General features: G+C 43.0%; 1 protein-coding gene across 4 annotated transcripts in view; it reads right to left on the bottom strand.

Annotated features, from left to right (window-relative positions):
- Positions 1–5,960: 5,960 nt before the first annotated feature.
- Positions 5,961–12,349, bottom strand: part of ARHGDIG (Rho GDP dissociation inhibitor gamma) — a 110,873-nt gene continuing 104,484 nt past the window's right edge. For all 4 annotated transcript variants that reach the window (XM_033964047.1, XM_033964048.1, XM_033964049.1 and 1 more), the window contains exon 6: positions 5,961–8,705. In XM_033964047.1, coding sequence (XP_033819938.1) covers positions 8,506–8,705 — 200 coding nt within the window. In that variant the 3' untranslated portion in view covers positions 5,961–8,505. The remainder of the gene's footprint in view (positions 8,706–12,349) is intronic.

The following is a 12,349-nucleotide window of genomic DNA, read 5'->3' as shown; positions in this document are numbered from 1 at the left end:
GGCCAGTAACCTCATGCAAGACTTACTCTTACAGATCCACAGGAGAGGCAGTGAATGCAATGAGCGACCTTGCAGGAATAGATTGTGAGAAGAAAACCCAGGGCAAGAGATAAAGCCCCAACGAACTGCCTTGTGCAACTTAGGAAAGAGTGTTGTTTTGTTACTGGCTTCCAACCAAGATAACAGCCATACCAGATAAAGTAATCAATTTAACCTCTGTGTAGATAGCCAAACCTGCCATCTTATTAATAGCAAATCATATTCAACACTTTTTGCAATAAGATGTTGGAAGAGCTGCCAAAACGTTTGTTCTACTTACTTTTGAAGTTATTTTTGCTGATAATTGAATACTTTTCCTAGCCATTTAACCTTTCATTCTAAAAGTTTAACACCTAAAATGTAAGCACCATTTACACACTAAAATGAGAGAATAATAGCGCTTACAGGTAAATGTACGTTTGCACATGTGATAGCTGAGTATTCAACACTATTCTGTAATGTAATTGTCAATGTAATAATAGGCCTGATTCTGTATAGGGGAGCCAAAGTTATACACACAACTTAATTAACAAGTTAATCAGTGTCACTAATTGGAAATTAACACCTAATCAACACTAATTAGAAGTTATGCACACAACTTATTCTATAAAGTGGTGCACGTAAATTCTAGTGCGTGAATCTCAAAAGAGGGTGTGGCCAGATGAGGACTGTGGGTGGATTGTGGAATGTTAGAATACACCCAATCTGTGCACAAGATAGGCACAGGTATTTAGGCTTGGTTTTCACTTGCCTACATGGGTGCACCTAAATTTTAGTCACATATATGGGCACTAAACTTGATTCTATAAACTGCACATAGCTTTGGAGGCATTTTATAGAATTGCACTAAGTGCAGTCCTTTTTGGTACCACTTGGTCCTTAGTATATAAACACAAGGGGCTGGACACGTAGGTGGAGCATAAGCAGGGATCTCATTTACACATGTACCGTATTTTTCGTGCTATAAGATGCACCTGACCATAAGACGCACCTACCTGTAGAGGAGGAAAAAACCAAGAAAAATAAATTCTGAACTAAATGGTGTACCCTGTCCCACCACCCTGTACCCTGTCCCCCCCTCTGGTGGTCTAGTGGTAGGCCAGGACAGGGCAGGTCAGCAGGCATGCAGGCAGCCCCCCCCCCTTCGGTACCTTTTTTTAATTCTCACAAAGTCAACCCACATCACACTCCCACTATCAAACAGCACCCCCAAACACCCACACTGCTCAACAGCCATCCTAATGGACTACTAAAGAAAAAGTAACACCATTCATGCTGCAGAAGGAAAAAAGAATAGTCACTCAATACCACCAGGTCCCAAAGCAGTGTCTAGCAAGGAAGGAGAAAATAGAAAAGCAGATAGCAACACTACTTCTGTTGTGGGCCCAAAACAGAAGCTCAACAGCCATAGAACCATCCCACTGTCAATCTAGCTTAAATATACACTAAGCCTATCAGTGTGGGAGGAAACACAGTAATAGTTCACAGATTCGGCATCTCTATTGAACTGGCAAAAGCAGTCTGCAGGCTCAACCACACCACATACGCTCTCCCAAAATCAATCATAGCCGGACATACAGCAAGCCAAAACATCCATAGCATTTAAGATTAACCAGAAAGAATAACAAAACAGAAAAATATACTGCTCAGTCCACTCAAAACAGCAAAATTCTGCGCTGAAGACAACCAGAGAAGTTAAAGACATGTGAGAAACAGCATGAAAAGCCATGTAAACAAAGGCATTCGCTAGCATTTTGAAAAAAAAAAAAAAAATAATAATTCCAGCTGCAAGGCTAAGAGGCTCCATTTCTGCTGTCCGGAGATCAAGCAGACTCCTTATGCAGGGTGTTCAGAAAATCCCGCGCCGCTTCCAAAGTCTCAAAGGATCGCCAGCCAGACTCCGTGAAAAACTTTTAACACAGAAGGGTACAGCAGCATAAAATGTTACCGGCACGCGTAAAGCTAAGAGATTGGGGAGAACCTGGGGCACTTTTTCAAGAGCGCAGCTGAGTAGTCCTGAAATAGCCGAACAGGTTCTCCCTGATCTGCTCTGAGCTTTACACGCACCAAACAGGTTCTCTCTCAAAGCAGAGCAGTTCCTTGCGGCTTTTGTATTGTTTAAGCATAATTGCGTATTTTTATGATGACTGCTCTCGGCCGCTGCTTGTCTTCCATCTGCCTGCCCAGTCTGTGAGTGCGCGCCAAACGGACCTGGCCAGCGGGCAACAGCAACTTTGCCTGCAACCAAGTCTCTAACATGGCGAAGATAGTGTTTTGGGGAGGCTGATAAGACAAAGATTGTACCTCGGGGGTGAGAAGGGAGGGGGGGTAGGGGGTATATTCGCTCTATAAGACGCATCCTTATTTCCACCCACTTTTTTTGGGGAAAAAATACGTCTTATGAAGTGAAAAATACGGTAACTTCCAGAATACTGTATGATTCAAGCTGAAGTGCCATATTTAGACAGGCACATTTATGTCTGTGATCAACATATATGTATGTATTGTCTTATTTTATTTTGTCTACCCTGTTTCTTTTATATAATGGATACATGTTATACGCACTTAATTATATGACATTGCATAAAATCAAACACTATTAAACTTGAACATATCACGACTGTGTGTATAGATACTGATTTATACTGATATTCTATAATGGAATCTTGGTACCCAGGCACCATTATAGAATAATTCATGCTCAATGAGTTGCATTTAGTCACCTAACTATGGCACCCGTTTACAGTCACCCCCTTAGAGGGCAACTCAGCAACCTACGCTCTCATACTTATGTGTGCATTCCATGTGTAAATGTTCAGAATACTGGCAAATATTTATGTATGTGTGTACATACCCCTGTATATGCTAGTGTGTTGCTTAAGCACTATTTTACTAAATACTTATATTATAAAGGGGAGGAGATGGGGTGGGACATTAATGAGCCTCTATGATGGGGTGTATGTCCCGACATCGAAACATGATGGCAGATAAAGGCCAAATGGCCCATCTAGTCTGCCCATCTGCAGTAACAATTATCACTTCCTGTCTCTAAGAGATCCCACGTGCCTATGCCAGGCTTTCTTGAAATCACAGTCTCTGTCTCCACCACCTCTATTGGGAGTCTGTTCCATGCATCTACCACCCTTTCTGTAAAAATGTATTTCCTTAGATTACTCCTGAGCCTATCACCTCTTAACTTCATTCTATGCCCTCTCATTCCAGAGTTTCCTTTCAAATGAGACTCAATTCATGTGCATTTACGCCACATATGTATTTAAATGTCTCTATCATATCTACCCTCTCCCGCCTTTCCTCCAAAATATAGATTGAGATCTTTAAGTCTCTCCCCATACGCTTCATGATGAAGACCACGAACCATTTTAGTAGCCTTCCTCTGGACCGACTCAGGGAAGGCTGCCTGGAAGACAGCCCCCAGGAAGACGTGGGTGTAAGGGTAGCCTTTTTGTTGAATCCCTGGTTTGGAAGGTACCCGTCATTAGTGAGGACTAGGTGGGTGGTGACAGGGACAGGCTACCTGATACATCTCCTGAACTTTGTGTGTACTCAACCATATGAAAAGCGGATGAGCATAATGATCTGATTTGCATATTGATTTACATGTGATATAAATCACCGAGAAAAGGGGCCTTTTGAAGTGGAGAACGGACTCCTAGAGACTTGGACTTCAGCCCTAAGGGGAAAGGGGGGGGGGAGTCCCTTTCCATGACCATTGGAAGGGGACGGTCGTTCTGTTCTTCCAAGAGTGGTTTCATCCCGATTGTACAGGGGTCTGCTTATAAGACACTCAGGCAAGGAGAGACAGAAAGGAGCTCTTGGGAATCTGTAAGACAGTGACTGGAAGAACCAGAGTACCCAGAATGACCAGAGGCGGCTTCAGACTCTCACCTAAGCACATTTAAGTGGATAACTGCTACACTATTACATTTTATTTTAGTGCTGTAATTCTTGGTAAATGTGGTTTCTTCTCTTGTTCATTGTAATCCACCCTGATCTGATATGGTTTTTGGTAGAATAGAAACTTGTGACCCTCAGCATGTCACTTAATCCCCCCATTGCCCCAGGTACATTAGATAGATTGTAAGCCTGCCAGGACAGACAGGGAAAATGCTCCAGAACCTGAATAAATTAATGTAAACCGTTCTGAACTCCACAAAAAGTATAGAAAATTGAATAAATAAATAAAACCTAACAAAACATACTTGGCATAATTGTGGGCACCTACTAAATGTTCAGTGTGCCAAAATGGGTTTCCACTAGTACACTATAATGGAACCTAGGTACTTTTATGGAATAGGCTCCTACCACATGCATTTGGGGTACCTACAGAAATCCACTTATAGAACTACTCTTAATACACGATGATCTAGAGATTATATTTATCTTGTTGGCCATTTAAAAGTGCATCTTTGTCAATGGCTATATTTCAACATGGAGAATCTGGGGAAGGCATTTTTCAAATTATTTAGACGGAGAAATAGCATTTTAATCTGCTAAATTGCTTATGAGTTTCCACAACATATGCACTTTTAGCTGAACTGATGCAAGGCATTCCTGAAAGTCTGATTTGGGAGGGGCTGGAAAACAAATACACATATTTTGGATTTTCAAACCCACACCATTTTTCAACCTAAACCAGCCCCCAGAGAAGACATATCAGAAGGGGCTGATAGTCAGCTGGTGGCACTCAGCGTTTGGCTGACTGCCACCAATGTTATTCCTTTAGCTCCTGGTGCTGCCTGGACAGTGGCATTGAATTTCCAGAGCCAGCTAACCCATAGCCAGTTAATTCAGCTATGAGTGAAAGACAGGGCAGCCTTTTATGCAGTCCCAGTTATGTGGTTAACCTAGCTGGTTAAGTGGTGAATACTGGCCTTAACTGGACAAGTGCCAACTCCATCCCCAGAACGCCCCCCCCCCCAAAAAAAAAAAAAAAGCCAGTTTGCAGTTTGGCACTAACTGGTTTAAGTGCCACCAAAAATGACTGTTTAGCCCTGAAAAGGCAATTTAACCAACCAGGAGCTGTTTTTGGCTGGTTAAAGTGCATTGAATATCACCCTCAAAGTTTTTAGGGCCTTGGTACAAAAGAGCAGGCTGCTTAAGTTTTCTAGATTACATGCCAAGGACATATCCCAGATGCAGAACACCTGAGCACTTGTAGGACACAGTATATTCTTTACCCAAGCCAGATTTTATGGCTCTTTCTACCACATTCCTTTTTTATCCCTTTCCTCTTAACCGCAAAAGATCTAGTTTCTCATATTGCCCCCAATGGCTGCTATTTTGAGTGCCAGGATTTAACTCCCATGTCTTCTGATCATGCTATGTGTGAGCTTGGGCAAATCACGTCACCCTCTATTGCTTTAGGTAGTTTGAATAGTGAGCCCGCTCAGGGGCAGAGGATATCTAATTATACCTGACTGCACCTCACCATGCCTGGATTTGGAAAGGCAAATATTAGTACCCAAATCCAGAGGGCAAAACTACCCAGCTCTAGAAGGTAATTACTGGAGAAAACCTTCCAGTACTCCAGAAAGGCTCATATTTCTACTTAATTCCTCCATACATTTAGCCTGTTCTAGGATATGCACACTAAGCTAATTTTGGCCTCTCCAGCAAATGAATTATTAAAGAAGACAGAGCAATGGAGAGGAGTCTAGACTTATTCTACTGCTGTCAGCCAATGAGCACATGCCACAGGATTCCCATTTGTCATGAAAGCCAGAGATAACTGGTTGCAAAGTATTGTCTATCAGTCGTTTTGTTGTTTATTAGGTGTATGTATTTTAACTTATTATAATGTCATTTTGTGAACCGCTTAGGTGTTAAGCAGGTGATAAATTTTAGAAATAAATAAAAATATGAATAATGTTTATGTACAAAAATTGGACTATAAACACCAATATTCTTAATACCTGTAACATTTATTGGAGAAAAAAACCCAACATATGTTTCAGAGAAACCCTCCTTCCTCAAAGCTAATAACAGTACAGAGAATCACCTGTTTTACACTGGAGCTCACAGAATATCACATGAGGTGCTGATGTCACATGAGAGACTGATGATGTCACATGAGATGAGATATTTGTGTCGTGTGGAGAGTACAAAGCATTGCAGAGCTCAGGTGGCTACCCCTAACTCACCATGTTCTGCATTGTTCTAACACAGTTTCTGAAAATTTATTTTGAATGCTTCTTGGAGATTAGGAAAAGTGTTGCGGTGTCACTTTAACAACTCTGTTTTCTGTTGGCAAGAGTTTTAGTGAAGGGGAAGAGATTCTTCCTTACTCCCTCGATTGGCGACAAAAGGCTCACATTTCTGCTTAATTCTTCCTCACATTTAGCCAGTGAAGTGGGCACAAGCACTGTAATGCTCCATGGTTAACAGGGTAACTATCATCATTGCATATCTCTATATTAATATCATCTATATCTGTACCCATGGTGAGGCTTTCACTTGTGTGTGGGTCTTTGTTACCACAGAACGTGCCTCCTACCTAAAGGCTGAGATGATGACAAAAATGTGGATTTGTGGTTTTTTGATCAGGGCTGGCCTTAGTCCTGGTGGTGTCCCGAATGGGAAGGGAGGAAGGTCCCCTGTAGATCTGAATTGATCTGGGAGAGACTGTACCAATAGAACAGCCTATGACCAGAACCTGCTATCAAGGTCAATGAAGCTTAATATAAAGAGTGACACTGCACCAGTGTAAATATCAGTGCCTATAACCACATGAGTGTGAACAAATTTACCCAGACAAATGCCAATTACTGAAATAGTACTGTGCTATCTGTACTGACCCCTTCTGGGACAGACCAACCAAGAGCATCTCAATGTCCGTCTGCCTACAAATACTGTTTCTTGTCCATATTGATGCTTATCGATCCCCATGCTGATGCCATAGAGCCCTTACCGATCCCCTTGGGACATGTGGGTAGAATATTTTGGAATGACAAAGCACCATAGATTATATTTACTCTTTTACTACTGCACGTGAACAGACCATGAATAATAAATCTCACTTGCTCACAGACTGCAACATTTAGAAACTTAAAAAAGCATTAAAGTTTTAAACAGGGTATTAAGTGTTGGTTGTAAATTTGCAAGGATTATTGAAATTAACTTGTGCAAAATAACTCTGAAAGATTCTCAAAGTGTATGTGTGTGTGTAAATGGGGGGGGGGGGTCATTTCATGTTTTTTCTTTCAAGCAATTGTTCTGAAGTTCAAAAGCTTGAGAGGATTTAGAAGCATGACTTCAAGCAAATTCTGGCAAAATAGCAAGAGAAAAGCTCAGATGGAAAATCTGCTCTGGCCACTTCAGTCAGAGGTTGGTGACTCCATGGGAGATAACAAGCTGATTATTTTTTTTTTAGGGGGAGGGGAAGAAAATGGGATGGAGGAATTGGGGAAATATGTCTAATATAGATGCCAACATTTCCAAATAATTGGGGGCATCAAAAACAAGACAAACTATCCCTCCCTGGACATGATGAAGGATCTTGTTAAGTGATGGGGATGCACAACACATACAAGACTGGTTCCTAATAAGTCCAGTGTAGTTTACTGGTGACCAGCGTCAGTGCTGCATGTGTTTCTATCTCTTGCCAGCTTGAATGGAGACAACCGTGTGCAGAAACAGCTGCTCCCTAAAGAGAGCCAGTAGCAAGCACAGGAAAGGGCACAGCAGGGAAGTCCTGACTATCATTTAAGTGCGAAGTTAGCTCTTAATGAAAAATGGTGCTGCTTGTGTAGATTGTGTTTACCATTTCCATTTCGCCGAGCAGCTTTCATCGTTTGGATATAAAGAGCTAGTAAACAGGGGTAGAAAAGTGGTCTAGTGGTTAGTGCAGTGGCTGAGAGTCAAGTTCAAAGCCCACATCATCTACTCATGCTGCTTCACCCTTCACTGCTTTAGGTACAGCTGTTTGTGAGCCCTCAGGGGCAGGGAATATCTAATGTATCTGACTGCATCTCACCTTGAGCCTGGATTTGAAAAGGCAAGTATTATAAGTCAAATCCAAGGGGCAAAAGTTACCCAGCTCTAGAAGATAATTACTGGAGAAAGTGCACGTAACGCTCATTTTGGCCTCTCCAGTCAATGAACTCAGTGTATTACAGAAGACGGAGCAATGGAAAGGAGTCTAGAACTCTACTGCTGTTGGCCAAATAGTCTGGGGGAATATGCAAAATAAGAATTTAACCCTGTTGACAGATGAACTCAAGGGGTTGCATAAGACAGAAACAATCTAAATAACCTGCTCCCCACATTTTTCATTTCATAAGAATCACCAAAGGCTGAAAGAAAAAAAAGAAAAAAAAAAAAAAGAAAGCAATGTATGTACCATGCTGTGGCATGTGGGGTTTTATTAACAATATTTTACCTCTAATTCAGATCATGGTTAAATGGTCTAGATTTGATTTAACTGAGAAATTGCTTTTGGTCTTCTTTCTAAACATCCCAATCTTTCTTTATGATAAGGTTCCACTCCCAGGACAGGTGGTCCGTCTTGTCATCATCAGTAAATTTGGATCTGATGTGATAATTTCCTCTCACCATCAACCCCTTGGGAGCTTCTTCGACTGGGGTGAGAAACTCATACTCCTCAGCTCGTGGACCATAACTCCCTACCATGTATATGGCTTGGTCAACTGTGGACAGAAAGAAAGAGAAAAGAAAAGAATTAGACTATGATACTGGAGAATGGAGAGTCCTAACCATAATCAAATTTGCTTATTCCACACACAGCTAGAAAATCAACTTCTTCAATAAATCATGTAATGCTTAGTAAGAAATCACATTTATTTTTTAAAAATTTTAACTGGGAAATTTCCTCCTGCTCCCTCAACTGAACCAGCCTCCATTAAACCTTCATGTGCAACTACAGGCTTTCACCCATTTTTAACCTTCTTTCCCCTTTGCAATGACAGGCTTCATCCAGGGACTGCAGGGCATATGGGGGTCTAGAACGATTCATTTCAATGCACTGACTGACCACGGCCGTTTCAATGCACTGAGCTGACCACAAAGCACAGTTATTTACCGTAACAGTTGTTATCCAGGGACAGCAAGCAGCTATTCTCACATATGGGTGACGTCATCCACGGAGCCTGGATGCGGACAGCCTCACAAGACTTGCTTGTAGAAACTCAGCACAGGGCAAGTCTCCTCAGTTCAGATAGCTAGCAGAGAAGCCAACCAGGGGAGGTGGGTGGGTTGTGAGAATATCTGTCTGCTGTCCCTGAATAATAACTGTTATGGTAAGTAACTGTGCTTTATCCCAGGACAAGCAGGCAGCCCACTCTCACATATGGGTGACCTCCAAGCTAATCAGAATGGGATGGTGGGAGTGTTGGCAACTTAGGAGAATAAATTTTGTAATACTCTCTGGCCAAAATGGCCATCCCTTCTAGAGAAAACATTCAGACAATAGTGAAAGGTGAAAGTATGAACTGAGGACCAGGCGGCAGATTTGCAAATTTCCTCAATAGGAGTGGATCTGAGGAAAGCTACTGAAGCCGCTATGGTTCTGACTTTGTGGGCTATGATTCGACTCTGTAGATGCAGTCCAGCCTGGGCATAGCAGAAAGAGATACAAGCAGCCATCCAGTTGGAGATGGGACGCTTAGAAATTGGATGTCCCAACTTGTTCGGATCGAAGGAGACAAAAAGTTGAGGAGCAGATCTGTGTGGTTTGGTGCGTTCCAAGTAGAAGGCCAAAGCACGTTTACAATCCAGAGTATGAAGAGCTGATTCTCCAGGATGAGAATGAGGCTTTGGAAAAAACACTGGAAGTACAATAGATTGGTTGAGATGAAATTCTGAAACCACTTTAGGTAATAATTTAGGATGAGTATGGAGGACCATCTTGTTATGATGGAAAACAGCGAAAGGTGGATCAGCAACTAAAGCTTGCAACTCACTGACTTTTCAAGCAGATGTGAGGGCAATGAGGAACACCACTTTCCAAGTGAGATATTTTAGATGAGCCGTAGACATTGGTTCAAATGGAAGCTTCATCAATTGAGCAAGAACAACATTAAGATCCCAAACCACTGGAGGCAGTTTGAGAGGAGGTTTGACATTGAAAAGTCCTTTCATAAATTTGGAAACCACCGGATGAGCAGACAGGGGTTTTCCTTCAATAGGCTGATGGAAAGCAGCAATTGCACTAAGAGGGACTCAGTTAGATGTAGACTTGAGGCCAGAGGTGGACAAGTGCAAAAGATAATCCAGACAGAAGCCAAGGAGGTATCTCGAGGCTCCATGTCATGAGAGATAGCAATGTTACTTACCGTAACAGTTGTTATCCAGGGACAGCAGGCAGCTATTCTCACTAATGGGTGACGTGATTCAACGGAGCCCCGATGCGGACGCCTCACAAGCTTTTTTGCTTGAGGAAACTCGAAGTTTCAAGTCGAGTGCACCGCGCATGCGCGAGTGCCTTCCCGCCCAGACCAGAGCGCGTCTCCTCAGTTCAGATAGCTAGCAGAGAAGCCAACCAAGGGGAGGTGGGTGGGACGTGAGAATAGCTGCCTGCTGTCCCTGGATAACAACTGTTATGGTAAGTAATATTGCTTTATCCCAGGACAAGCAGGCAGGTATTCTCACTAATGGGTGACCTCCAAGCTAACCACAATGGGATGGTGGGAGAGTTGGCAACTTAGGAGAATACATTTTGTAATACTGTTTGGCCAAACTGTCCATCCCATCTGGAGAAAGTATCCAGACAATAATGAGAAGTGAAGGTGTGAACCGAGGACCAAGTGGCAGCCTTACAAATCTCCTCAATCGGTGTCGATCTGAGGAAGACTACAGAGGCTGCCATTGCTCTGACCTTATGGGCTGTGACTTTACTGTGAAGGGGTAATCCAGCCTGGGCATAGCAGAAGGAGATACAAGCCGCCATCCAGTTGGAGATAGTACGCTTAGAGATGGGACGTCCCAACTTGTTCGGATCAAAGGAGATGAAAAGTTGAGGAGCAGTTCTGTGTGGCTTGGTGCGTTCCAGGTAGAAAGTCAAAGCACGTTTACAGTCCAGAGTATGAAGAGCTGATTCTCCAGGATGAGAATGAGGCTTTGGAAAAAACACAGGGAGAACAATGGATTGATTCAGATGAAATTCCGAGACCACTTTGGGGAGGAATTTTGGATGAGTGCGAAGGACCACCTTGTCATGGTGGAATACTGTGAAAGGTGGATCCGCAACCAATGCTTGAAGCTCACTAACTCGACGAGCAGAGGTGAGGCCAATAAGGAACACCACTTTCCAAGTGAGATACTTCAGATGAGCCTTGTGAAGAGGTTCAAATGGAGGTTTCATAAGCTGAGAAAGAACAACATTGAGGTCCCAAACCACTGGAGGGGGTTTGAGGGGAGGATTGACATGGAAAAGTCCTTTCATGAATCTGGAAACCACCGGATGAACAGAGAGAGGTTTCCCTTGGAGCGGCTGATGGAAAGCAGCAATTGCACTAAGATGGACTCGTATCGATGTAGACTTGAGGCCAGAATGAGAAAGGTGCAAAAAGGTAATCCAAAACTGAAGACAAGGAGGAGTGTTGTGGCTCATGATGATGAGAAAAACACCAAGTAGAAAATCTAGTCCACTTTTGTCCAGTAGCAGGCTTTTGTCCAGTAGCAGGCTTCCTTGAAGCTTCTAGGACATCTCTCACAGGTTGAGAAAACTGGAGAGGGGTTACATTGAGAGGAACCAAGCTGTCAGGTGTAGAGACTGCAGGTTGGGATGAAGTAGAGATCCCTGATGCTGTGTAAGCAGTGATGGAAACACTGGTAGAAGGAAGGGCTCCCTGCTGCTGAGTTGAAGTAGCAGGGAACATAAGAACATAAGAAGTTCTTATGTTCCCTGCTACTTCAACTCAGCAGCAGGGAGTACCAAAGTTGTCTGGTCCACTGTGGAGCAATCAGAATCATGGTGGCATGATCTGACTTGAGTTTGACTAGAGTCTTCTGAATGAGAGGAAATGGAGGAAACACATATAGAAAGAGGTTTGTCCAGTCCAGAAGAAAAGCATCTGCCTCGATGCGGTGAGGAGTGTAGTTCCTGGAGCAGAACTGAGGCAGTTTGAAGTTGTGGGGGGTTGCAAAGAGGTCGATCTAAGGTGTTCACCACTGAGAGAAGATGTGATGGAGGGGCATTGAGTGGAGGGTCCATTCGTGAGGTTGCAGCAGACGACTCAAGTTGTCCACCAAGGCATTGTCCATCCCCTGAATGTAGACAGCTTTGAGGAAGGTGCTGTGGCGAATTGCCCAATCCCAAACTTTCAGAGCTTCC

Source organism: Geotrypetes seraphini, chromosome 11, assembly GCF_902459505.1.
Source record: "Geotrypetes seraphini chromosome 11, aGeoSer1.1, whole genome shotgun sequence".
Taxonomy (NCBI): domain Eukaryota; kingdom Metazoa; phylum Chordata; class Amphibia; order Gymnophiona; family Dermophiidae; genus Geotrypetes; species Geotrypetes seraphini.
The sequence above is the reverse complement of the archived record's forward strand: the minus strand, read 5'-3'. Positions and strand labels throughout refer to the sequence as shown.